Genomic DNA, 27869 nt, shown 5'->3' on the forward strand with positions numbered 1-27869 from the left:
GAATCTTTCTAGAAAGTTTTTCTCACAATTGTTTCTTTTTTGGGACTCAAAGTGAAATTGTTGCCGACTATTGAGGTTTAAAAACAATGTGTTGTCTTAATAACATCCTATTTATTATCTAACACATTTAAAACGTTTCTTCACACAGAAAAAATATAAATTTACACATATTTTAGACAAGGGGGTCCCTCACAAAAGGTATCATATTTGGGGGTCCTTGGCATCCTAAAGTTTGAACACCCCTTTCTTAAACAACAATATAATAAACATCATTGAGAAACGGTCTCAGCAAAGATGTCTCTTAACGATGAATCTGAGCACAAAAAGAGAACAGTTGCAATAAGAATTTCCTCCCGTTAAGAACAACAAAAATTAACCCACTTTATACATCCAAACCCGATAAAGCTTTATTTATAAAAATCAAACACAAAGTTGAAAAAAAACGAGGTGTTCTTGTTTGATTAATGATCAACATTTGTGCAGGCAATAAATGTCTAAATGCAGAGAGGTCTAAAGATGACCGTTGACCTGAGGGTGTCCAGTGTGTGGAGGGATGATGATGTCACTTCCTGCGGAACAGGCTTTTGATGCTCTCATTGAGTGGCTCGGCCATCATCCTCATGGGCTGGTTCTGCAGCGCCGCCTCACGCATCTGGTGATAAATGTACTCGTTCTGTTTAAACATGCGCAGCTCCATCTCTGTCTGCACACGCATGGCCTGACGGGAGAAAATGAGCTAGTTCAACTCCAAAATCAAACTCAATAAGACAGTTTGTGTATAAATGTGTTTCCCAGTTTCAAGTAATGTGACGTAGAGAAAAGATGCATGAATTTCATGTTTTCACATGATCACAAGTGAAATGTGTGTTTTTGGAAATTTTTCTGCGAATTCCCATGTGAAAACCATGATGTGTTCCACATGTCATCCTATGGGTTTACATGTGATGCCTTGGGATTGACACATGTGAATTCGTTTGTCTTTTCTGTATGTCACAAGAATGGCAGATGATGTCTCTTTAAATGAGGTGTACCTCCAGGTCTTTGGTGATGGGATGGGTGGGCCCGTGTGTGATCATCAGGATGGCGTAGGCCTTGCAGATCATTCCATGACCGACCTCGATGTGTCCAGCCTGCCAGTGCGTCACTCCCGCTCTCATTGTGGCCATTCCCAGCTGGGCGTTATTCGGATGGTACAACTTTCTGTGTCAGACGCACAAAAACCTCTTCACGACTGCACGACACCAGCACAAAACACACGCACACACACTTACAAGTATCCCTCCACCATCTTGCGAGCGTAGAAAGCTGCCTCCTCGAAGAACTGCAGGTAAGAGAGAACCTCACTGAGCGTGCTCCACATCTTCAGCTGATAGATGTGTGTGTCCGCCAGAACATTCTCCTGCTTCTCCACACACTCCCGACAGATCTTCACCACCTGCACAAACATTCACAGCATCACAATAACTGCAGCTACACATTCTCTTTTGGCAACACAGCGACATTTAGACAACACAAATAAAATGATATCAAAATGCATTTAGTAAAAAATTATTACATGTAAGTGTACTGTAAAATGGAAATGGAAAATTTTAAAGAGGTAATAATTAACGGCATTGTAAAACTTTGCTGTAGTTTTCAATTACTTTAATCAAAACTAAAACACTTTTGAGATTCAAAATGAGCAAGCAGAGAGTGGCATTAGCTCAAAAAAACTGCAAAAAAGACTTTCTTCCTCTGAATTTTTCTCTTGTTTTCTGTTAAATTATTTCAAACTTCTTAAATTATGATACATTTAAATAAAAAGAAAAGTGACACAAGATATTTAGTATTATTTTATGATATATAATAGGTAAACTAGGTGAGGTTAGCTTGATTGAAACATTTCTGAACATTGAAACAAAACTGAACATTAAATCTACAGTAAATTACTGGAAAACCTGCTGCGAAATTAGGGGAAAGTTTAACGGTGTGTCATATATTTTACAGTGAAATCTATATAACATTCATCAAGACACAGATTTATTTTAAAAGAATCATGCTCTGACGGTCTCTTCTCTCTGATATCTTTTATATTATATTATAAGGTTTGGGTCTTTCATTTGATGTTGTTTAAAGTTAAAAGGATTATTTTCTGTGATGTGTTACCCAGATAATATTTTGTATTTGTGTGTATGACACCGTGCATCATCTTTATATACAGTACGCATTGGTCAATGCAAAATACTTTTTGATGAACTGATTATCAAAAGGCACAAATATTAGTGATCATACAGTATAAACACAATAAATCCATTAATAAAATATAACATTTTGACATGAGATTTTCTCACTAAGTTTAAGAAGGACATTAATACCAGCTGCTCTTTTTGCTCTTTGCACTTGGAAATAGTGCTGCACATTTTTTGGCATTGTTCTTATGTGATAAAATTATTGAAAGTCTCATTGTTTATAAAAATAGATATTTCATCATTTGGATATTTAATGTATTAAAGTAGAGTCACAAATGAAACTTATTTAATTAATTAGCTTTTTTGTTTGTGACAATGTATATTCATAAGTGTTAGTTTTCTAGCAATAAGCCTCTCGCTCCTGTTCTGTGTAAAAATGTGAGAATATTTTTATTGGGTTATTCAAACTTGTGCCAACAGAAAAGCTATGAAAATGGTTAACTTATGCATATCGTATGTATTTTTGTTGCTTCTTGTTGTTTATGTTACACTGTTAAACCGGATGAGTTGGCAGTACTCAAAACCTTTTTTCAGTTTTGAGGTTCTTTGATTACAAATTTTGATTACTGCTAAGTTAAAGTTCTAAGTTCTAAATTTGACTTATATATTTAATTTCTCATTTTAACGAAATGAAGTAGACAGAACATAAACAAATAAGTACACCAAAATTGCATTTTTAAGTTAACTAAACAAAATTCTTTAAGTTTCTGTACTTTGCATATGTTCTAGTCTTAATATGCATAAATCAAGCACTTTGACTTATACAACCCAAATTGAGCAATAAGAGACTGATCTCAGAACTGTCATTAGCCCAGTTACTGCTCACTGGTATCATAACACATGTTACAGGTTTAATGCAGCTTCACAGAGTCTAATCACATGACAACCACAAAACTGAAAAATACGTCAAACTCTTCTAAATATCAAAGAGAAGTGAACATTAAATAATAACAAGTTTTAAACTTTAAGAAAAACATATAAAATAATCATATATTGTTTTAATTTACTCTCCTAATGCAGTCTGACGCAAAGCACGCTGGAAATTGAAAATTGTTCTTGACCAATTGTTGAGTTTTAGTCAGAACTTCAAGTTAATCAAAAGTAATCATTATACTTTACTCAAAAGTAAAAAAGTATTTCAGGAACTTAAGATATTTAAGTAAGTATAACTTTTTTTATCAAATTAAGTTTACATTACTCAATCTGTTTGATAATTTTGAACATTTGGGTTAACAGTGATTCTAAGCATAAAAAACAAGAGTAATGCAGAACTGCTCCCAGAAAAACTAAAAGCAAGTAAATGCAAAAAACATCTCCACCCTATTAGTCACTTTTTTCAACTGTAAAGTGTTCATATGCTAATTTGACATACTGTATCTATAGAAAGAGACGACAGAACAACTCAGTACCTCGTTGTAGTTGGCATCTACACGAGCCTGTTCCATCTTCTCCAGCATCTTCAGACTGATTTCCGTTATTTCTTTCACGTTCTCTTCTGGTACCTTCAGAAGAGCAACAAAACACAATATCTGATCAACTATTCACCTGACATGTGCAAATGTTGTTGTATATGTTACTCTGTCTCATAGTTTAAAGCTGATTAAATCTACAACAACACGTTTTAAAAAATGTACTTAGATGTTTCCGCAGACCAAAGTATCATGAAGAAGTCTTTAAGGCCTGTGTAAGTGATGACATCCTGTGATAATCTCAAGGACGTCTATATATAACTCTTCTGTGTCACTGACCCCTCAAGACCTCCACAGGACCGCAGATAACCCTGTGACTCTCTCTTATTTCTGACGTGCACATGCCTCTGTGAATCATTCATGTGTTGATCTTTACGTCTGCCTGTGTGTTTCTGTGTATATATGACTATGTTCTCTGCTTCATGTGTTAATATTGCACACAATAAGGGTCGGCCAACAGGTGTCATGATCGCAAACTACAAAAAAGGAAACTTTTGATTTTCTCAAGTTCTGTCAAGTCAAGAGAGTGAGAAATGAGTGGATGTGATGTTGTTAAGAGCGTGTGAATGTACCGGGACTCCCTCCACCTCGGCTCCGGCCATCTTCAGATCATCTTTGGTTTTGTTGGTGCAGTGTTCACAGGTACAGTCGAAGAAATAGTGCTGCTTCAGGAGACGTCTGCGATCTTCTGACAGGTTCAGATAATCCACGTAAGACACGTTCACCTCCTCTCCGGGACTGATCTTACCCAGCGCATGCAGCTCGATTCTGTGACGGGACACAGTTAAAAGTGACTCACAGAAGACACACGTTCTGATTCTTCAAGGTGACATGAAACTAAACAGAGTGACACGTCTCTGTAAGTGCTGCCTTCAGCATCTCCTCTAGATCAAGTAAGAAAAGAGAAGCAAACACTACAATTAACTAACTACTCCAAACCTCTACAGTGAGTTAAACCAGACACGTGTTTGTATATAGACCCACACAATGATCATATACAAGATCTTAACTTGATCTGACAGCAGTGCTCGAGACCACACACACAAACACACACACACACACACCCAGACACACACACACGAACACTACACTCACTCACACACACACACACACAAACACACACACACCCAGACACACACACGAAAACTACACTCACTCACACACACAAACAAACACACACCCAGACACACACACAAACACTACACTCACTCACGCACACACACACACACACACACACACACACACGAACACTACACTCACACACACACACACACACACACACACGGACACTACACTCACACACACACACAAACACACACACAAACACAAACACACACACACACACGGACACTACACTCACTCACACACACGAACACTACACTCACTCACACACACACACACACACACAAACACACACACAAACACACACCCAGACACACACACGAACACTACACTCACTCACACACACACACACACACAAACACACACACACCCAGACACACACACGAAAACTACACTCACTCACACACACAAACAAACACACACCCAGACACACACACAAACACTACACTCACTCACGCACACACACACACACACACACACACACACACACACACACACACACACGGACACTACACTCACACACACACACACAAACACACACACAAACACAAACACACACACACACACGGACACTACACTCACTCACACACACGAACACTACACTCACTCACACACACACACACACACAAACACACACACAAACACACACCCAGACACACACACGAACACTACACTCACTCACACACGCACACAAACACACACACAAACACACACCCAGACACACACACGAACACTACACTCACGCACACACACACACACACACACGAACACTACACTCACTCACACACAAAAACAAACACACACCCAGACACACACACGAACACTACACTCACGCACACACACACACCCACACACACACACACACGGACACTACACTCACTCACACACACACACAAACACACACACACCCGGACACACACACACATACACACACAGAGAGGTGTAAAGAGAGAGGTTTAGTCGTGACAGCTGGAGAGTCAGATGTGCGTCGAGAGATTAGAGGTGAGAACAAATGGACGAGCTGCCCATCAACCACCTGCTGTTCAGAACAAATAATAGAAGATTCCTTCATGTGGATATATACCTGTATGACTGCTTCTGTGGAAAACAAAGCAAAACCCTGTCCTATAGAGCACACGTCACTCTTTACTGTTTTTATAAAGAAGAAATCAGTGGCGTTCTGACGTTTTCCTTTGTTCTTCCACAGTCAATCACACGAGTTTTGAGTGAAATAAGAATATTATTAAAACCCTTTCTGTAAACGAAATGGTTGATGTTAAAGCAGAGGTTTGTGTTTGGGTAGATGAGGATGATGATGGTGAAGAGGTACAGCGGATCAGACCCACCTCTTCTGAGAGTGAAACGCTGTATCAATAGCCGACTGACTGAAAGACAAATAAACAAACTGTTTGTGTCTCTCGCCGTCTCCGAGACTGAAGGAAACAGTTTCAACTCCACACACGCCAACAGCCAAACAACACACTTATCAGATTAAAAAAAACTCACATGTGTTTAAAGGGAAACTTCACCCAAAAATGAGAATTCTGTCATCATTTCCTCACCTTCCAGTTGTTCCAAATGTGTATAAATGTCTTTTTTCTGATGAACACAGAGAAGATATTTGGAAGAATGCATATAACCGAACTGATCTCAACACATTCACTCCCATAGAAGGAAAAAACACAATGATAGTCAAAAGTGCCCAAGGACCGTTTGCTGCCCCACATTCTTCAAAATATCTTCTTTTGTGTTTAACAGATAAAAATGATAAAGTAATGTTCCTACTATGAGAGGCAATGGGTGTTGAGGTCTGTCTGGTTATACACATTCTTCCAAATATCTTTCTCTGTGTTCATCAGAACAACTTGACGGTAAGGAAATGATCACAGAATTTTCATTTTTGGGGATTTTTTAAAATGAAGTGTATAACATTAAATACATCATCGACATATCAGTGTTTAGATGATCTGGATGAAATCAGAATAAAGGAGGAGTTGATGCAGCTGATGTTAATGAAATAAATCTTTTCATTGTTTGACGTCTGTGATCAAATCTACATCTACAACATTTAAGAACGTCTGACTCACAGAAACATCCCAAACCAGCTCATCACACACCGCTTTCCTACACAAGACCAGATCAAAGTCAGCGTTTAAATACACCATGTGATTTCTGACTGAGCTTCCTCGCAGGATTTCAGTTAACATGAACACATCACATGATCCCGTCACCGCTGGCTTCTTCTCATCTTCCCGCCTCTTTCACTTCAAACTCTCACTTCCTCTACACACATGATGTCTGACTTTCACCTGTCTGATCTCAGTTCACATGATGAGAGGATGGACGCGTGACTCACTTGCCGTTGTTGAGTATAACGGTGCAGTTGGGCCAGCAGTCGTGATTGATCAGACACAGGTTTGGAAACAAGCCCACACCCACCGCCTGAAGCCCCCTCTGGTCACTCATCATAAATCCGTTACAGTTGATCTGATGATGAAACACATCAAACGTGACGGCACAAAACCTTCAAAGCCTTTCTGCTTATTGAAATCAAATCAAATATCGGCTTTAAAATTGTTAACAAAAAATGAAACGCAAGAAAAATTTAAATGTTGCCTCTGAAATAGACTGAAATAAGTTTAAAGTCCTACAATTTGTTAACAAAAGTAAAATAAAAATAAATGAATCTTATTTAGCAACACAAAAAAATTAACAAATTAATAATAAAATGACAACTATATTTTTGACTAAAATGAACATAATTTCTAAATAAAAGCTGATTTAAAATATGAATGAAACTACATCAGACTAAAATCAAAACTATTATAAATTCATGACCCCATGAGAAGAGTCTAACATGACTGAAGGTCACGTACCACTCCGAGGACGTGTGAAATGCTGTGTACTGTGTGCGGTTTGCTGGAACGAGGCCAGAAGTCCAAGAAATTGTGGATGTCCACTTTAAGGTCCTTCATGTCCTCCTCAGACATGTCAGAGATGTGATCTTCCAGCTCATCCATGGTGCTCAGCTGCAGGTCTGACACTACACTGCCCTCTTTATCTGTCCGCCACATGACACGAGCGGCGAGACTAAAACAAACACAGGAGTCTTTAGAGAACAATCGCTTCAATGCATGCGTGAGCATGTGTGAGTGTTTTCTCGGACTCGTACCGGACATTCTCACTGGGTGCTTTGCCGTAGTTCTTGATGGCGGCACACTCGAGCTTGTGTTCCTCCCAGGCCGCCCGCTGACACGTTCTGTCACAGTACTGCGCAAACCTGCACTGACCGCAGCGCTGCAGCTTCTCCTGACGCCGAAAACAACCGTGACAGACGCAGGCCGCATGACTGCAGAGAGAAAACACAACAACATCATTGTGTGACAGCTATCAAAATCAGTCAAGTCACTGCAATGAATTATTATATAAAATTTAATATAAGTTTGCTCATCAAAAAAATGCTTCTTGATTCAAGAATGTTTAGACATTTTTACTGGAAAACAAGAAAAAAAGACTCAGTTATAAAGTCATTTTTTCAAGTGAACTTCATATTGTTTCCATTACCTTAATTTTTCATATTTAATATTGTGTGCATCCAAGTTATTTGAAATATTTGAATGTTTTTTGAAGGTAACGAAATACTTACTTACTTCCCTGGTAATGAGTTACTTTTATAATGATGTAACTCCGTTACTAGCTCAATTACTATTTGACAGAAGTAACTAGTAACTATAACTAATTACCTTTTTAAAGTAACTTGCCCAACAACAATGATGACCAGACAACAGTAAACCACAGAAAAACCCCTGAACTATCAAATCACAGTGAGCACAGCTGTGACGTGTCAGAGGAGATCTGGTCCTCCCATCTGAGTCTGGTTTCTCCCCAGGTTCTTTCTCCATGTATTTCTCATTGGAGTTTAGGTTCCTCTCCACATGGCGGGCTCACAGGGAGACTGCTGATATTACATATTATTATTATAGTATTTTAACGATCTTGCTTGTTCTATAAACACCATGTGCTGTACTGTGTTTTATCTTCTCTGTGATTTTCTGTTTTTCTTTTTTCCTTTAAAGCTGCTTTGGAACAGTTCACATGTATTGAAATGTATTGAAAGAGATGGTGGTCTAGTGGGTTAAACCACTGAACTGGTAAATCAAAGGTTGCTGGTTCGATCCCAGCAGCCACCACCAGTGTGTCCTTGAGCAAGACACTTTACTCCATGTTGCTCCAGGGGGATTGTCCCTGTAATAAGTGCACTGTAAGTCGCTTTGGATAAAAGCGTCTGCTAAATGTAAATGTTTATAAATGAAGCATCATTTAATTCCATCATTTACTTTGATTTATAGGCTTTTCCTCATTGAAACTTTCCATAATGTAGATTGATCAGAGTGTTACTATCTCTGTGGGGTCAAAATGATGTGTGATGCTCAATCAAATGTTGTTGTGTTGAACTCTCTTTCTCTCTTTTTGAGTTTGAATATGTGATGGCTGATGGGACATTCCGTACAGTCACGTCCTTGTGTGTGTGACTGCTCAAGATCTATTTATAACTGTAAACTATCAATGCTTTTCTTGTGTTGAATGATCACAGATACTTCCGGATAAAAACTCATCCATCAACAGGCCACGGATTAAAAATCTGATTTAGCCACCACGACGAATCAAACATGAAAGTTTCCTGTACTTTAAATACGTGCGTGACATATAAAACTTTCACGCTCATGTCCTTATGAAGCAAAATTAACCTTAAAGCCTCTTTCCAGTAATAAACAACTGATTTCCAATAAATCCTCCACGAAATGAAATGAAATGTGCAACACCCAGCAGTCACCACGAATCAAAATGATTATAAATGAAACGCAGAAATGTTTGTGTGATGGTTTGGTGAAGGGTCACAGGATACAATATATGGTTTAATACACAATATAAAAATCCTGATGTGTATGGAAAGAGCCCATTAAACATGAAAACACAACACGTGTGTGAGCTCATTCATGTTGAGAAGTAAAACTGATTTCACTATCCATATCTTTTATACTTCGATTTGATATAATGCTGTGGAACCAGAAGATTCTATAAGAACACTTAAAGTCTGATGTCATCACAGTTCAGAGTCATACGTGACACATTGCACAGCTTCTATAACACTGTGACACATGGCACACCTCAACATCAGATGTAAAGCGTGAGATGTGACGTTTTTAACATTGAGTCACTACAGAACATGATATAAGTCATCACACGTGTTTTTTTATATTGAACGACTACAGAGAGACAGACAGACGGATGATTGACTGCAGTGTGCTCATCTCACCTGTCAAACACCACCGAAGCAAAGGGAGCTTCAGAGAACAGAACATCTCCAGCCCAGAGTTCTTTAGTGGCCCGCAGACCTCGGCCTTTTCCTGGAGAGTCAAATACTTCCACAAACTCCATATCTGCCGTCCGGGTCCGTCTTCACACAGTCAATCGGCTTTTACTTGGCAGCTGAGATTCCAGAAGCACTTCATAAAACAGCTGACCCCTCCAGCCGTACCACCTCAGAGTTACCCACGGGGGTGTTAGACGACACCCCGAAACCACAGACCGGACGGACGTCCAGGAGCCCAAAGTGTCTGTGGAGAGGACATGAATCAGTACGAGGAGTAAATCCCGCAGGACATTTTATTAACTGTAATCTGTGATAAACGATCTCTGTGTTTCATCTGAATGGGTTCTTCCGTCGGTAAAGCTTCTCGTTGGAGGTCCTGAGGATATTTTTGTCTTTCAGCTGGAGCTGTCAGTCAAGAGACGTGTGGAGAACACAAGACAGCTGCCTGCAGCCGCATGTGTCTCCTGATTCCAGCATTTTCCCGTTCACACCGTCACATTCTGGTTTCTTCTCAGATCCAGAAAACTGTGAACCACAAGAATGATCAAATCATCATGTTTCCATTATTTGCTTACAGTCTGACTTCTCTGAAGACGATATAACGTTAAATTAGTGGAAGTGAATTCACACCTACAGTCACAATGACAAGAGTTTTTGATTCTTCCTGTTATTTTACATTCATACATTAAAGCATAAAAAAGTTAAACGCATAATTCTTTATTTTATGTTCAAGCTTCTGTGTTTTGCTTTATGAGCTTCATCCTGAGATGATTTTACACTAGAATAAAGGACTCTTGATATCTGCGCTAACAAAACAATTTTATTTAAACATTCATTTTCTTTTATAAGTAAATTCAAACCACACATTTCATTGCTATGTACAAAAGTAAAAGATTTTAAACACTAAGTGATTGAGATTTTAAAGAGCATAACAGACGTTACACTACATCACTGTCAATATTACATTTACCTTTATGCATTTGGCAGACGCTTTTATCCAAAACGACTTACATTGCTTTATCCTATACATTTTTCATAGTTATTTGCAATCCCCTGGGATCGAACCCACAACCCTGCGCTCTTACCACTGAGCTACAGGAAAGCTAACATTTATGATGTTAATAACTGTTTATTGACATTGTTTGAAGACTACACATATGATATTATTGTAATTAATTTAACGAACCCTATCTGGATAACACTTTTACCTTCACATTCCTGTAACATTTTGTCTTTGTCAAGGGCACAATAATTACAAACTAGGAGTGATCTTTAACACAAAATAAAACATCAAGCTGAATTCGACTGATGGCATCATTTATCTATTTAATTAAAGAAACTGTCAATTTGTTTCTGTCAATTTGCTTAAACGCAGCACGACAAAAATGAAGAGCTAATGTTCCAAACCCTAAATATAGTAAAAAAACTCTTCTTTTTCTTCTGTAACAACAGCAACTTACAGAAAAAGAATTATGGGTCACTTTCCTTGAAGCATGTATGTATAATGCATTATAAAAGTAGTTTTAAAGGATTGTAGCGTCTTATAAACAATTGTTATTACAGTTAATACATTATAACACATTTAAATTGGTTATAATTATTTACAACTACATTTAATGCATTACTACACACATTATGAAGAATTATAATGTATTTTACCCTTTATTAACTCTTTATAATGCATTATACATAGAGGCTTTAGTAAAGTCTTACTGAATATTCTAATTAGTGATAATTGAAAAAGAGTTTGTTCTAATCTCAATCTGAGACATGTTGAAGTCTTTCCATTACATGATCACAAGCATCCAAATGCTGAAGATCATATAGTTTAGACAGACTTTTGTTTTATTTTGCTTTCTCTGAACCAAAAGGCATGTGTTTTTATTACCGAAAGCAATTACATATTTTGCTAAGGAATAATATTGGATGTTTTGGCAGCTTTTTCATCATATACATTTACTTTTATTCATATGGTAGACACTTTTATCCAAAGCGACTTGCAATTAGGAGAGAAAGTAAACATTTTATCACTTTATCAGTTTTTTTTATTTCTCAGTCGGGGTGTAAGTCACCAAGTCCAACAATCTAAAACATAGCACCACATTGAAACTGAAATTACAATATCAGCCAGAGTAATTGATAATTGTGACTTTTTATAATTGTGCATCATTTTCAAATATATCTGTGCACAGGTATTGATGTCAAATACAAGGATGGTTGGATGAGGGAAGACTGGATGATAGATGTGTGGATCTAATAATGACAAATGTACAAAAAATGTCCACCTTTAGTTTGGTATTGACAGAAAATTCCCAATGAAGTCCATCCACTCCCACTTTTACAGTAATTGTATTGTAACTGTAGGTTCCAGAAACAAACTTGTTCATTGGTGGCTGAGATGTGTATGTTTGGTTTCTAAAATGAATCCACACAGAGGAATTGTGATACAGAAAAGACAAGAGTATTTTACAGCACAATGGGGGAAAAAACATGTGTTGACACCTGACAGATCTTTTTTTTTTAAAGGACTTTCATATTGTTTGTTTTCTGCACAGGTCAAACTGACAGTATTGTGATGTTAGGAAGTTAAAATACTTAAATACAGTAAGTATGTTTGGGAGTATCTGTACTTTACTTGAGTCTTTATATTTTTGCAGACCTTTACTTTCACTCTGATACATTTCCCCTAAGCATGTGTGTTACTACAAATAAAAGCATAGAAACAGATCTGAAATCATGACAATGCTGAACCAATCATTGGTTAAAGCTCAATGAGCAAGTGCAAAAGGTGTTCTCCACGATTAATGTCAACACAAGGTTTTAATCTGCTGCTGCTTTTGAAGACAAACAGACATTTTTTTCAGTTTCTATGAATGATGAAATGATTTCGTTGTTACAGTGATGGAAATGCAAGGAAAGAGAGATGTAAGGGCCGGACAGATATATTCAGATTTTGTTCAAAGTTGTTCTCTTAGAGGGATTTATTGGGGTGGGAGGGAACTATACTTTTATAAAGTTATAAAGTGAAGTTATACAGATGTTGTTTCTGAACTTGTATTTTGATAGTTTAGCACATTGGCAACATGTTGTTTCAGATGAAACACTGAGCTTGAGACACTGAGCTTCTTCAATGTTGTACATTTCTATGTAAGGACCATTTTTGATCTTTATGCTAAAAATAAAACACATTTGCTTCTTAAGTAGATTTAATATAAAAAGTACTTTTGATGCTTATGTACAATATTTATCTGTTACCTTAAGACTTTTACTCAAGTCATATTCTAAAAGATTACTTTCACTTCTACCAAAGTCATTTTCTGGCAAGATATTTGTACTTTTACTCAAGTGTTGCTTTAATATACTTTATGCATCGCTGCAGTAATGCAGTAATGCAGTTTTTGTAATGCCATTGATCGTTAGCATTTTGATAGTTTAGCATTTGCTTTTATTGACTATTATGCTTCTGTTGGATAGAAGACTAGTGCTAAAGTTTAAGTTAAAGTGGCATTTTGAAAAGTAGAGATGGACAATTCCAGCGTTATGGATGTGACATACAAATTCTCATAGAATTAAATTGTTATGATTATATTGAATCATCTATTTATATTTACTGAACCCTTGTTGATAGAGACTAAACATCAAAAAATGTCAGTCTATGAAAAATATACATTAAAAAAAGGGAAATAGACAAGTGTTATGAATGTGACAAGAAAAGGACGCGGTTTTTGGGGGACAATAAACTTTGTAGGATTTCTGTGAAATAAAATGCACAATCCTGAAGTAATAACACACAATGAATGGAGACGTGATGCCTCTTTATAGAACATCAAATAGTTTCTTTATATTCATTTTCATGTGTCCATTTATGAGGAATATGAAGCGTTATGATGAGACAATCCTGAAAATGGCTCTTTTCTGACTATGAAAAATCATGAAGTAAAAATAAAACAAATGCTTTACAAATGTGAAGAGAGATCTCGCGTGAGAATTTCAACCACCAAATGTTCAAACCTGAGCTGTTACCAGAGTAAAAATCGCTGGTAAAAACAAAATAATTTGTGGTAAGGTTGACATTTTCACGGAATTGCCCAGATTTTTTACAAAATGTGATTGTGGCAAGAAAATGAACTATTTGGCTAATTGTGTGATGTGGGTGTTTAACTGTGTTAAGAGTTTAAGTACTTTAAGTGTTGGTAAACGCTTGTTAGCAGTTGAAAACAACTGTAAATAAAACCAGTTTATTTTAAACATCATCACATGAAGCAGATGATTATAACAGACCGACTCGCTGTCTTTCATCATAAAACGAATCTAAAACTACTAGTTTAAAGCTGATGTACATGATCATCACCAGTGAAGATTTGGCCTGCTGACACGTTTATGAGTTCTTCGTATCGAGATAGTCTCGGCATTCTCCTCCTGATCTTCACATGATGACACATGAACATGGCGTCCCAATTAGACACAGATATTAAACATGAGACACACATGCGTGTTCAGGAAGTGGTTTCAAACAAAAATCTGTGAATGAAAATCATACACAAACGTCTCAGTCATCCGTGATGTTCTTCAGAGGCCCTAACAGAGGACAAATACACAGTAAAAGATGTGATCAGCCCTTCTCCGTGCTAAAGGCCCGCATGATAAATGACTCATTAGTCTTTTTTGAGGATCTCTTTAAATAAACGTGCATGACGTCACGTGACATGTTTAATTCTGTGTCTTGGTTATACGTTTTTCCAAAAAGGTCTGACGTCACATGTCCTTTCATATGAGAAATGTGTTTCATGGCCTTAATTCCCCTTTTTATGGCTCATACTGCTAGTGCGAAAATGAATTGGTTTCGCTTCGGTCTCTCGAGATAAAAGGCCCTCAGACTGCTGAGACGCATCAGATCATCGGCGAGCAGCTTCTTCAAACGACTTCTGAAGATGGAAATAATCTCCGGCGAGCGTAAGGATCTGGGCAGAGCTCTGTGCATCATCACAGGAGCGTCGAAAGGTTACGGCCGGACGCTGGCCGTACAGCTGAGCTGTCTGATGAAGCCCAGGTCCGTTCTCATGCTGGTGGCCAGAAGCGCGGATCAGCTCAACAAGGTGAAGGAGGACGTCAGGGCACTGAACGACGGACACAAGAAGCTGGACGTCCGCTGCGTGCAGGCAGACTTAGAGAAGACGGAGGGGGTGGAGAAAACCATGCAGGCAATTAAAGACACGTCTTCATCCGACATGGACCACTTCCTTCTGATCAACAACGCAGGTGTGTGTGGGTTCTTTTTTCCTTTAAACTGAAGGCAAGATGAAGAGGCGCTGGTTTTTCATCATGCGTAACCTCTCTCTTGGTCTCAGCCTCTCTAGGTGACGTGTCGCGCTCGGCGCTGACGTTCACAGACCCCGCAGAGGTCAACCATTACCTCTCTCTCAATGTAAGCTGCGTGCTCAGCCTGACGGCCCGTGTGCTGCAGGCGTTTCCTCAGCGCGTCGGTCTGCAGCGGACGGTGGTCAACATCAGCTCGTTGTGTGCGCTCAAACCCTTTCCATCGTGGGTTCTGTACTGCACCGGGAAGGCGGCCCGTGACATGATGTTCAGGGTGCTGGCGGAAGAGGAGCCTGACGTCCGAGTTTTGAGTTATGCTCCAGGTGAGTGACAAGTCTTTTATCTGAGTTTACTTGTCCACCGGTCAGAGCATCTCATGTGACATCTGCGTGTGTGCTGCAGGTCCTCTGGACACAGACATGCAGCTTCAAGCCCGTCGTTTCTCTGGCGACTTGAATCTCAGACAGTCTTTCTCCACCATGTTTTCTGAAGGACAGCTGCTCTCCTGTGAGGAGTCTGGTGCCAAACTCATGAAACTTCTGCTGGACGACGAGTACCGGTCAGGGGCTCATGTAGACTTCTATGAGCTCTGACGAGACTAAAATCACAAATGACAAGCTTGTGTACATAGTACTTATTTCTATTGATTTTATGGTACGGCATGTTGTTTATATATTTATGTGTTGTATTAATAAAGGCTTTAACTCCACGTGTAGGTTTTTTCTATAAACAGAATGACTGAATGTGTGACCGTCTTTCAGCTTTGACTCTTTGGTTTGTTAATGCAGCTGAGTACCTCTGGTGGTGATCGGACACATAACCAGACGAATCCGATCACACCCTGACAAATAAAGACAAGAAAGATTTCTTTATATATATATATGGAAGCGTATTAGTTGCTATTTTCAATTTGAAATGCAATACGCAGAATGGCAATGCAATTGTGTATTTAAATATACATTTTAAATAACATATGTGCAACACTAGGTGCAAAATTAAAATAAAAAATAAATTATATCTATTACATTTGCACACTAGTTTCAATATGTATATTTTTATCGCTCCTTAAGTTGCAAAATTAAAATGCATTGATTATATATGTTTTAGATAGTGTAGCAAAACTGTAGCAAAATGAAAATGTAATTATTATTCGCCCTGGCTAAATGCATGAACAATAACAGGTTGAACATATGAGATTGCATGTTTATTTACACACAGAGCGTTGAGTGTTGCAGAATTCAATGTGTCTTTGAAAACATGTACATGATGGATACGAATGACAGCAACATTCTTGCATTGAATGAACATATAAAACCTGTGACGTGTTGCAGACTGTAAACATTACGACAACATTAAAAGGGGAAACGTGAGTTCACCTCAAAACTAAAATTCTGTCATCATTTACTGTATGACAGGACCTGTAGGACTTTATTTCTCTTGCGAAACAAAATAAAAGCTTCGGTATTTTGAAAACTGCTGTGTCCCTGAAAAGTACAGTATTTGAGGGGACAGGATGTTTTTAATTGTGTTAAACCACAACTGTCGAGTGCACTCATTTAACTTCATGATGCACCGCAAAAACGAGTGAACAACCGATAACCGCTCACATCGCGCCGCTACTTATACCGAGTCTCGCGCTGGATGAATTCCCTCACCTCGGCACAAGATGGCGCCCGCAAAACTATTTAATTATTGAAGTTTAAAAACCTTTGTGTGAGAATCTAACATTTCGCCACACGAATACAAAAATAACCGTAGATTCGAACGGTTTGGTTTTATCTCATAAAAAATAACATTTCATCAAACCAACATCCATTTGACATGCGCCCTGGCTGACTGACATGATGACGTGTTCTGTGCGCATGCGCAATGGAATCGCCGTTTTGGGGGCGTTCCTGGCGTGCGGCAGATGGGCGTGGCGGAGGTGGGTGTGTGTTGCTCAGCTGATACACGCATACGCCGACTATCATCACCCGGTCCAGTCAATACAGATACCGTGCGGTTTATATGGACCCGCTGTGGACGCGACGGAACCGTAACGCCGCTGATGTGTGACGCGCGTGAATGTCCGCGCTTCTACAGCAGTGAGTATATGAGAGCGGACGCGTCAAGCGCGTCACTCATATCATACGCGAAACGACAGTGCTGTCGAAAAATAGAAGAATAGAGAGAGAGAGAGAGAGAGAGACGGAGATGAATCAGGCTCGCTCGAGTGGAGGTAAAGCGGTGTGTGTATTGTTGTCTCTGAGCTGATGTAGTGCAGTGATGGTGGAAATGAGAGACGCTCGTGCACTGGTTTCCATCTTCACAGCGCGTCTTTGTTTGTGTGGAGGTTCTGGAGAACAGCTCTGCATCTCATTGTGTCTAGTGAACAGAAAATATAGAGTGTGTGAGGGGCAAATGTGATGCGAGGACAGTTGTGATGTCACTGTAGATGTGATGCGAGGGAAGATGTCATGTTAGGATAGATATGATGTCACAGTAGATGTGATGTCATTGAAGACGTGATGCGACGGCCGATGTCATGTTAGTATTGATATGATGATGTCACAGTAGATGTAAGGGGAAGATGTGACATGAGGGCAGATGTGATATAAGGGCAGATATGATGTCAGAGAAGATGTGATGCGAGGACAGATGTGATGTCACTGTAGATGTGATGCGAGGGAAGATGTCATGTTAGGATAGATATGATGTCACAGTAGATGTCACAGAGGATGTGATGCGACAGCATATGTCATGTTAGTATTGATATGATGTCACAGTAGTTGTGGGTGGTAGATGTGATATATGGGCAGATATGATGTCAGAACAGATGTGATGTAGAAGCAGATATGATGTCAGAGTTGATGTAAGGGGCAGGTGTGACATGAGGGCAGATGTTAAAGCAGATGTGATTTAGGGGCTGATGTGATGTCACAGCAGATATGATGTAGAGGTAGATATGATGTCAGAGCAGATGTGATGTAGGGGCAGATATGATGTCAGAGCAGATGTGATGTAGGGGTAGATATGATGTCAGAGTTGATGGAAGGGGTAGGTGTGACATGAGGGGAGATGTGATTTCACAGCAGTAGTTTTGATGTAGGGGCAGATGTGATGTCAGAGTTGATTTAAGGGGCAGGTGTGACATGAGGGGAGATGTGACGTAATGGGTTGATTTTATGTGAGGGCAGATGTGATGTCAGGGCAGATGTAACCAGAACGTTCTGCACCGCTCTAAGCGGGCCTCAAAACGGGTCGGTCCGGCATGGGAGTCGGGCGCTCTAGCGAGGAGGCTAAAGACCACAGTCTCTAGCGGCTGTCGCTAGAGAGTCCTTGAGGCCGGGGAGTGAGGTTTACTTACTGCACAGCACTTCACTAGCTTGCCTCCGTTACACAGATTTCATGTATCCTGTTAAGATAGAGGTGATGTCAGGGCATATGTCATGTAATGATAGATGTGATGTAAAGGGTTAATGTGATGTGACTGCAGATGTGATTTCATAGCAGATGTAATGTTAGGGCAGATATGATGTGATGTAAGGGGTAGATCCATCATGATGGCAGATGTGATGTTAAAAAAGATGTGACATGGGGGGAGATGTGATGTCACAGGAGAAGTAAGGGGTGGATGTGACATGAGGATAGATGTGATGTCACAGCAGATGTGATGTGAGGGCAGATGTGATGTCAGGGCAGACGTAATGTTAGGATAGATGTGATGTCACAGCAGATGTGATGTAATGGGCTGATTGTATAGATGTGATGTCACAGCAGATGTGATGTAATGGGCTGATTTGACGTGAGGGCAGATGTGATGTCACAGCAGATGTAAAGTAAGGGCAGATGTGATGTCAGAGTTGATTTATAGTACATTTAGTCATTTAGCAGACGCTTTTTTCCAAAGTGACTTACAAAGAGTTTAAGGAGCAATAAGCGATATATCATACAGGAGCCATAATACAATAGGTGCTAAAACAAAGTTACTGGTTTCAACAAAAGCTAGACCACTAGTTGTAGATGTGATGTAAGGGGTAGATGCGTCATGAGGGCAGATGTGATGTGAATAGAAGTGTCTTCTAGATGAATGAAAGTAAATGTTATGTTTCTGATATCTTAGTGTTTGAGGCGTGTGGACGGAGGTGCTGCAGCAGCTGTGATGCTCCACATGGAGGGTTGCTGGGTTGAGTGACGCCAGCATGGGCAGCGTGGGCAGCGGTGTGGCCGGAGAGCAGGAGTTTGCCATGAAGAGCGTGGGCACGCGCACCACCCTCCCTCGCGGCCCGCCCCTGTCCCGGCGCGGCCCGTCCGACCGCAGCTTCAGCGCCGAGCGTCTGCATGCGCCCCCCTCAGAGGTCTCCAGCAGCATCACTACGGATCGAGCACAGCTCAACAGCACCTCCTCTCAGCTGGAGCGGCTACCCAGCAACGGGAACGGGCCGGAGGGTAACGGCACCAGCCGCAGAGACGCGCATAGAAGCGGCGCGGTGATGTTGTTGGACGCCTGCGGTAACGTGCTGGGACACAACAAAGAGAAGATCCAGAATGCACCTGTGAAGGGCAGAGATGGAAACACGTCCAAGAGGGACAGTCGCACGCCGCCTAAAATTCTGACTGTGTCTGAAAAACTGGAGCAGGCATGAGAGACACAGATTTGATTATGAGATATGATCGTGTCGTACGATTTGTGTGATTAACAAACTCTTTTTTGTCTTGTAGAATAATTCTGCACTGGTCCGGCCATCTGCCTTCAAACCTGTGGTGCCCAAGAGTTTTCACTCCATGCAGAATCTGGTGGGGCAGTCCGGAGGCGGAAGTCGTTCGGCCGGGTCTGGAGGAGGTTCCGACGCCCCACAATCCCTCTGCGAGCAGGACAGTCCCGACAGAGACCCTTCAGTGGGAAACGACGGTCAGGGCATGTCCGACTCGGGCAGGAACTCTCTCACCAGTCTGCCCACATACGCTGGTCCGGCCTACGGCCCCCCTCAAGCTCTCGGCCCGCTGAGCGCCTCCACCAGTCACATCAACAGACTGGGATCCATCGGAGCGCCCCTGGACAAAGCGGACAAGAGCAACTATCAGAACGGTCTGAGCGTGTCAGACAGCTGCCGGTCGTCGTCAGGAAAAAGCTCTTTATCATACCGGAGACTCTGTCATCTAAAGGACACGTGTGCCGCCGTCCAGCCGTCTCCTTCCACCGATGACATCATCCAGGACCTGGAGGACCGCCTGTGGGAGAAAGAGCAGGAGGTGATTTGTACTGTGTGATGCGTGTTTAGAATGTTTCAGTATGAAGATGGATTGTGTTTGGTCGGTAACTCTGTCGTGCGCAGGTGCTTCACATGAGGCGCAATCTGGATCAGAGCGAAGCGGCCATCGTTCAAGTGTTCGATGAGAAGCAGCGGGTGTGGGAGCGTGAGATGGAGGAGCTGCGGCAGAATTACGCCGGGCGTCTCCAGCAGGTGACCCGTCGGGCGCAGCGCACACAGCAGGCACTGCAGGCTCACACCGCCCGACTGCAGCAGGACAAGAGTCGCCTACAGGAGGAGATCGGTGCCCTGCTCGCTCAGAGAGAAGAGCTGGAGAGAAAGTGCCTGGATTACCGCAAGGAGCAGGCTGACATTCTGCCCCGACTGGAGGAGACCAAGTGGGAGGTGTTTTTGAAAATCCCTTACAGACTACTTCATTACCACACTGTTAACCCGGATAAATTTGCCAATTCCAAAATATTTTCTTTTTTGAGTTTTAGAGGTTCTTGGTTTAAGTACGCAGGACTTTCAAATTTTGATTAATGCTATGTTTAAGTTCTTACCAAATCTTAGCAAATGTAATTTAAATATTTAATTTATCCTTTTTAAGAAATTAAGTAGACAGACAGATATGTCCTAGTCTTAATATGCATAAATGAAACACTTTGACTTATACAACCCAAATTGAGAAAGAAGAGACTGATCTAAGAACTGTCATTAGCCCAGTTACTGCTCACTGGTATCATAACACATGTTACAGGTTTAATGCAGCTTCACAGAGTCTAATCACATGACAACCACAAAACTGAAAAATATGTCAAACTCTTCTAAGAGAAGTGAACATTAAACACTAACAAGTCTTTAACTTTAGTATAAACATATAAAATATATATATTTTTTTATTTACTCTCCTAATGCAGTCTGATGGAAATCCTTCTTGACCAATTGTGTTAAATTAAGTCAATCAAACAAGGAGCAAATCCATTTTTTGAGTTTTAGTCAGAACTTCAAGTTAATCAAAAATAATCATTGTACTTTGTTTCAGGAACTTAACATATTTAAGTAAGTAGAACATTTTCATAAAATTAGGTTTACATTACTCAATCTGTTTGATTATTTTGAACATTTAGCTTTAGAGTGCAAGATTCATGTTAGATGCGCAGATCATATCAGTATGAAAAGCACATTTCATTTTGTTTGGTCGAAATAAATACGAGTGAAATCAGAGCATCCAGGTCCCTGCTTGCAAAATCCTTGCAGACAAATGTAAACGCTGTGATTCTTCATCGGAGGTCAAAGTTTATGACATGTTTTACGTGCGGTTTGTTTGTCGTGCAGCTGTGTCAGAAGGCGGGTGAGATCTCTCTGCTCAAGCAGCAGTTGAGAGAGAGTCAGAACGAGGTGACGCAGCGAGCGGGTGAGATGGTGGCCCTCAGGGGTCAGCTGAAGGAGCTCAATGCTCAGCTGAAGGAGCGCGAGGACACCATGATGGGCCTGAAGGACTCGTATGCAAACAAGAGCCGAGAGCTGGAGAGATGTGAGGGAGAGCTGAAACGAACACTGACCGAGGTACACGTTCTGTTCCGGCCGGTCGCTCTCACGTGCTTCTGAATGTTTCGTTGTAAGCAGACGGTTTGTGTGTTTGCAGGTGTCTGTGTTGCGGGATAAACTGGTGGTGTTCGAGGCGGAGGTTCTGGGTCTGCAACGGGCTCTGACCGAGCTGGGATGTAGGAGCGAGCGCAGCGCAGCGGCTCTGAGCGGCAGCAGCAGTTTACCCTGGGCCGGCATCCACTCGGCCCGCGCGCCCGAGACCCTCGCCGCCCTCGCGCCCCTCAGCGCCACTGTGGACGCTTTCCTCAGCCTGCAGAGCGACGAGGCCAAAGCGCAGCGTCAGGAGGCGGGCGAGCTGCGCAGACAGCTGGAGCGTCTGCAGGGCGAGCTGCATCTGGAGAGGCAGCAGAGAGAGAGACAGGCGCTCACCTTCGCTCACGAGCGTCACACCTGGCAGGACGAGAAAGAGCGAGTGCTGAAGTATCAGGCTCAGCTGCAGCTCAGTTATGTGGAGACGCTACAGAGGAATCAAGCGCTGGAGGAACGTGTCGGTCAGCTGGCCACCACGCCCGGCTCCCCGCCGCTCATCAGCATCTCAATACCCGTCCCGGTGAGCGCCGCGCTGACGCCGACCGCAGAGGATCCCAAACCGCCCGTGATGCATCAGCTGGCTCCTCCGTGGCCCGGACCGTCACGCTTGGAGCGGATCGAGTCAACGGAGATTTAGACAAAGAGAGATGATTGAGCTGACACACACGTGTTCTTCAGCTGTTAACCCTCTGTGCCACACCGTCACCCTGCACATCAGTGTCCTGAATACTTTTACTGTTCAAGAAAAAACTATGTGTTTTGTGACTAATAATGTTAGTCACATGACGTTCCATTTTCTTTTGGATTCTTAAAGGAATAGTTCGACTTCAAAATGAAAATTCTGTCATTATTTACACGCCCGTTATTTGCAAACCTGCCCGAGTTTCCGCACAACACAAAAGAAGAGATTTGGAAAAATGTCGGTGAGAGAAAACCGTCGGTCCCCATTGACTTGCATTGGTTTTGTGTCCGTGCAATAGAAGTCACTGGGGACCCACGTGGCACGGTTATCAACATTTTCAAAATATCTACTTTTGCATTCTGCAGAAACAAGAAAATCACACGGGTTTGACACGAGAACAGGTCGAGGAAATGATGACAGATGACTTTAAATCCTACAATCCTGGATTTTAAATCAGTTTCCAACAGGGATGCAGTCTCTTCATGGCAGACTTTTGTCTAGATCCAGTATTTGTTCATTTGGATGTTGTGTTTGTGCATGAAAACACAAGGGTGTGATGATGTGCGCCACAGAGGGTTGAGGAACTGATCAGTGATGTAAAGGATAAACTTGTGGGTCTGCCGAAGGATGTGTGTTTGATAGACTCAACACAATCATTCATTCGTTCTTCAAATGACTGCAGTGACGCAACATGAACAGCAGAGGTCACGAGAGCTTTCTTCTGCACACAAGATTACTTGAATGACTGAAACACAATTTCCTGTTTTATTTGTTTGTAAAATCAACGGAACCAAATGTGGAAACTGATTCTTTCCATATTGACGGACTGTGGAGGATTCGAGCTGTTCTGTAGAGAGCACTGACGGAAGTGTGTGTGTTCTAATTCTAATATTGTTCTGGAGTGTTGTGGGTTTACACACAGCTGTGAATATGATGATGAGTATTTATGTGAAATCGTTATTTCCAGTATAACAAGACATTGCGTGTGAATATTTTGAAAAGACGATCATGATCGTTCTTTCATCCTTCTGATTATTGTGAATCGATTAAGCTGCCATTTAGCTTTGTTTTGTTTTTTATTAAACATGGCCTGTAAAAAGTTTGCACCTATTAACATTAGCCACAACCATGTTCCTTTTGGTGTGTTTATGATGTATTTATTTGATTTGTCGAAGTAATTTATTGATTTAGAGATGAAATGTTTTTCTACTTTTAGTGTTTGTATTTATGTTCCTGTAATGACTGGTCAACCCAATCAAAAACCATTTCAAACAATAAAGACAAATAAATCAAAAAGCTCCTCTGAGAAATATTGAGTATATCTATATACATGTGTATGTGCTCTTTCTGCACCACAGACATCAATATGATCAAAACGTGCATTTTAAAGACGAGAGTATTTCCATCAGTAAAAGACAGATGAGCATTCACATAGCGAATAAAAATAACAAAGATACACTTCCTGTATAAAACTAAGTTGTTATGGTATCGTGTTATAAAAAGTGACTTGCAATTTACAGAGAAACAATTGTTGAAGAAAAACAAGTCATTTTATCTCTTGACAACAGAACAAAAAGTTTAGAAAAATCTCTTAAAAATGACTTAAACAAAAGAGTGAAAAGAATCAGGAAGATTTTCCCGCCAGCAGGAGGCGCGCGTGTCTTCTCTCCCGGAAGTAGTCATGACGACGACAGCGGCGCTTCTGCTTCCGCTCACGGCGGTGAGTTTTTTTAATGTTCAAATGTTGTTTTTTTATTCTGTCATCATTCATTTATTAAAGTCTGTGTGATCGGGGCCGAATTTTTGATACGCGTGCATCACTGCGTTTAATGTGTTAATGCAGTTTATTTTACAATAGCTGACAACAACATGAATATAATTATATCTTTGTGAATATATCGTCTTTAATATCGTGGGGTACTCTGGTGTTTTCAGAATATGAAACTCTATTTGTACACAATTATTATCACCAGAACACTTATTGTGTGTAGCGTCTACAGTTTGTATTTACACATGATGTGTATTTTGTTTAATATGATATGTTACAGACTGTAGACTTTTTATCCCTCTGTATAGTGTTGTGGAGCACAAATACTGTTGTGTTTATAGTCTGAAAACAAAGTGAAATGTGCTCATATATTACCATTTTGAGCTATGACTGATCGTTTTACATCTGAGCCAAACACATACAAACATGAGAAGAAATAAACTGCCTTTAATGTTATTTTGAGGTATTAAACATGGAAACAGACCTTTGATGATTGTGTAGTATTGTGTTGAAATATTCCTGCTGTTCATAGATCTGTTGTGTCAGATGTGGAGATTATGGTTCTCAACCTTTGTGAAGCACATTTCCAGACCACAATACAATGCAACAAGGTACGTCACAAAAGCAGCAATGCTGTGTTGTGTATTTACACACTTTTGTGTTCACATTGTGGTTCACATCTCCAAGATCTTGTGTCAAGGTAGTGAATAAAGGTCATTGTGAGAAAAGCTTGTGTGTATTATTCAAATTTATTTATAAATCACATTCATGTTTGTGCAATTTTAAATATCTTTTTCTGCTTTCCTCAGAAATGACTCTCACCTTTACAAACGTTGTTATTTCTGAGTTTGGCCGTGGTTTTATTCTGAGCGGAGAGGTTTTGTTATTCTGAAGTATGAGAGAGGTCTTGTGTAGTTGCTGCGTCTGAACTGACCTTGTGATGTTCTCTGCCCGGAACAATGTTTGTTTCTTACAGCTGTGTGCCGACGGTTACGATGTCACCAATCTTTTGTCCGAAGACCCTCTGACACGCCGCAGAGGTCTCAGACTGGAATATTTCCTGCTGCCTCCGCTGCACGTCACCCTGGCCTTCCGGGTCAAGATGGAGCTGTGTCGGGTGGATGTGGAGTTGTGGCCCTGGCGTTCGGATCAGGGGAAAAAGTCCCGCAGACTGGAGATCTTCAGCTCTCCGGATGGAGACGGCGGACAGTTCAAGCTCGTGTCTCGGTGTGATTTGCAGGACGAAGTTCAGGTGCGTTTCCATCACCCAAACTTTAAACCTCGAGCCCCGTTCCTCGATCCTCCACCGCAGGGCCCGGCGCAGATCAGACGTGTGGATCTCTGGAGCCGCGGGCCGCAGTCTCTGGACTCTGTGGCTCAGCTCCGGGTCAGTATTCCATACAGCGGAGCTGCCACCGCGCTGGGAATCAAGTCTCTGGCTGTTTGGGCCGTGCCGGCTCGCTGCTGTTCGTCTTCTGAAGTGGAGAAGTTTCACGAGGGGCACCTGAAGAGTCTGCGGATCAACCCTCCGTCAGCTGTTCCCACCTCAGAACCTCTGGAGCCGGACGATGTCCCACCTGATATTCCAGAAGAGTTCCTGGACCCGCTGACACAAGAACTCCTGGTGTTTCCCATGATCTTACCCAGTGGAATGGTGATAGATAACAGCACTTTAGAGGAATACCAGAAGAGAGAAGCTACATGGGGCCGTCTGCCCAACGACCCGTTCACCGGTGTTCCTTTCGCACAAAACTCCAAACCTCTGCCCAACCCTCTGCTCAAAAGCCGCATTGATCGTCTGGTGCTGCAGACGGGATGCACAAGAGTCCAGAACAAACTCACGAACAAACCGCAAGCCTCCAGACTCATCGTATCGACCGAAACCTGCACAAACTCTAACAGCGGTGACGATGATCCAGAACCTACAGCGTCACAGTCAAGATCTCTAGATGACGCTAGACGCGATGAGCCTGTGGCCTGTACAAGAGAGTCAGCCCTCACGAGCAGAAAAACTCTTAAAAGAAAGTATGAGTGTAGTTTTCCTTCCAGCGCGGTTGTTTGTGATGCTGTAACACATGAGACGGTCGCTCACACCACCACAGGTCTGAACATCACACATCATCACTAAAGAACACTGATGTGTTTGATCTGTGTGTGTTTGTGCTCACGTTTGTCTTGTGTTTCAGAATCTCACGAGCAGCGTTTGGCACACAGTTTAGATGAAGCTCTCAATCAAGCCCTTCATGGATTACCCACATTCACCTCACAGAGTAAATCAGCCTCCAGCCGTGACGCTTCAGATGGTACGACACTGCAAGTGATTTCAAACATTACGCCGAAGCTTTCACATCAAATGTTGTGGTTTGATGTGTTGTGTTACTTGTGTTACAGGTCAGCACAAATGTTTGTTTTGTTCGTGTTTGATGAGTGTTTATTCTTGGAGCGTGTTGTCGTACTCTCTGCCCTGTGGACATCTCATGTGTGGAGCGTGTTTACAGAGCAAACGCCCTTCAGACTCTCAGAGGTTAAAGATCGAATGCCCCGCGTGCGGCACGTTTGCTTCCAGCGGTGACATCACACGGGTGCATCATTAAACCACGCTTATGTCTTTGTTTTTTTTTATAAAATAAAGAAATGAACATGTATTTTACTGTGTCAAGTTCAGTACAGTATCTGTAAGTTTTATAAAAACAATGTGAAGTTTATTTCTGTTGTGCTTTTCACAATTTTGTGTTTTTGCAAAGCAGCTGAACAGAAAACACTATAAAAATAAAAATATGATATTTAAGCAAATCCTTTATATGCAGCACTTTTATATTCAAAGCATAGGTAAGCTGAATTTGAAGAGTTTGGTTCCAAAATAAGATACATTTTTATTGCGTATTCCAATTAATATCAATCAAACTGCAGTTGTTTTGTTTTGATTTATGCCATAATTACTCAAGAAATACAGCTAACTTACATAATAAAAACATGATAACATTATAAAAACAGAATCATCTCATTTTGGAACCAAACTCTTCATTAATTTCTTATAT

General features: G+C 41.1%; 4 protein-coding genes across 7 annotated transcripts in view; 3 read left to right on the plus strand and 1 right to left on the minus strand.

Moving 5' to 3' along the window:
• Window positions 1-25875, minus strand: part of smyd1b (SET and MYND domain containing 1b) — a 25930-nt gene extending 55 nt beyond the window's left edge. Inside the window, exons 1-11 of one of the 2 annotated variants that reach the window (XM_056772751.1) lie at window positions 25766-25874; window positions 10137-10718; window positions 7992-8168; window positions 7696-7909; window positions 7176-7306; window positions 6166-6204; window positions 4270-4465; window positions 3638-3730; window positions 1272-1435; window positions 1032-1200; window positions 1-718 (exon numbers count right to left, since the gene is read on the minus strand). The exon at window positions 1-718 is cut by the window's left edge and continues 55 nt beyond it. In XM_056772751.1, coding sequence (XP_056628729.1) covers window positions 563-718; window positions 1032-1200; window positions 1272-1435; window positions 3638-3730; window positions 4270-4465; window positions 6166-6204; window positions 7176-7306; window positions 7696-7909; window positions 7992-8168; window positions 10137-10258 — 1461 coding nt within the window. In that variant the 5' untranslated portion in view covers window positions 10259-10718; window positions 25766-25874 and the 3' untranslated portion in view covers window positions 1-562. Of the gene's footprint in view, window positions 719-1031; window positions 1201-1271; window positions 1436-3637; window positions 3731-4269; window positions 4466-6165; window positions 6205-7175; window positions 7307-7695; window positions 7910-7991; window positions 8169-10136; window positions 10719-25765 lie in introns of both variants that reach the window. The other variant, XM_056772752.1, reaches the window with a different exon arrangement.
• Window positions 14992-16212, plus strand: sprb (sepiapterin reductase b). The gene is made up of 3 exons (XM_056772753.1): window positions 14992-15452; window positions 15542-15832; window positions 15912-16212. Exons 1-3 carry the CDS (start codon window positions 15125-15127, stop codon window positions 16100-16102), a joined length of 810 nt encoding a protein of 269 aa, XP_056628731.1. The 5' UTR covers window positions 14992-15124; the 3' UTR covers window positions 16103-16212.
• On the plus strand, window positions 16840-24189 carry lzts3b (leucine zipper, putative tumor suppressor family member 3b). Of its 2 annotated transcripts, none has more exons than XM_056772747.1 (6): window positions 16840-17593; window positions 19612-20128; window positions 20211-20741; window positions 20825-21145; window positions 22079-22309; window positions 22389-24189. In XM_056772747.1, exons 2-6 carry the CDS (start codon window positions 19691-19693, stop codon window positions 23016-23018), a joined length of 2151 nt encoding a protein of 716 aa, XP_056628725.1. In that variant the 5' UTR covers window positions 16840-17593; window positions 19612-19690; the 3' UTR covers window positions 23019-24189. The 2 variants fall into 2 exon arrangements, with proteins under 2 accessions (XP_056628725.1, XP_056628726.1); XM_056772748.1 differs by lacking the exon at window positions 16840-17593 and adding an exon at window positions 17611-17727.
• ubox5 (U-box domain containing 5) lies at window positions 24742-27624 on the plus strand. Of its 2 annotated transcripts, XM_056772750.1 has the most exons (5): window positions 24742-24783; window positions 25364-25442; window positions 25808-26933; window positions 27018-27134; window positions 27223-27624. In XM_056772750.1, the coding sequence occupies exons 2-5, from the start codon at window positions 25389-25391 to the stop codon at window positions 27423-27425; spliced, it is 1500 nt and encodes a 499-aa protein (XP_056628728.1). In that variant the 5' UTR covers window positions 24742-24783; window positions 25364-25388; the 3' UTR covers window positions 27426-27624. The 2 variants fall into 2 exon arrangements, with proteins under 2 accessions (XP_056628728.1, XP_056628727.1); XM_056772749.1 differs by lacking the exon at window positions 24742-24783 and having other exon boundaries at window positions 24794-25442.
• Window positions 27625-27869: the final 245 nt, after the last annotated feature.

This window comes from Triplophysa dalaica, chromosome 18 (assembly GCF_015846415.1).
Source record: "Triplophysa dalaica isolate WHDGS20190420 chromosome 18, ASM1584641v1, whole genome shotgun sequence".
In the NCBI taxonomy this organism is placed as follows: Eukaryota; Metazoa; Chordata; class Actinopteri; order Cypriniformes; family Nemacheilidae; genus Triplophysa; species Triplophysa dalaica.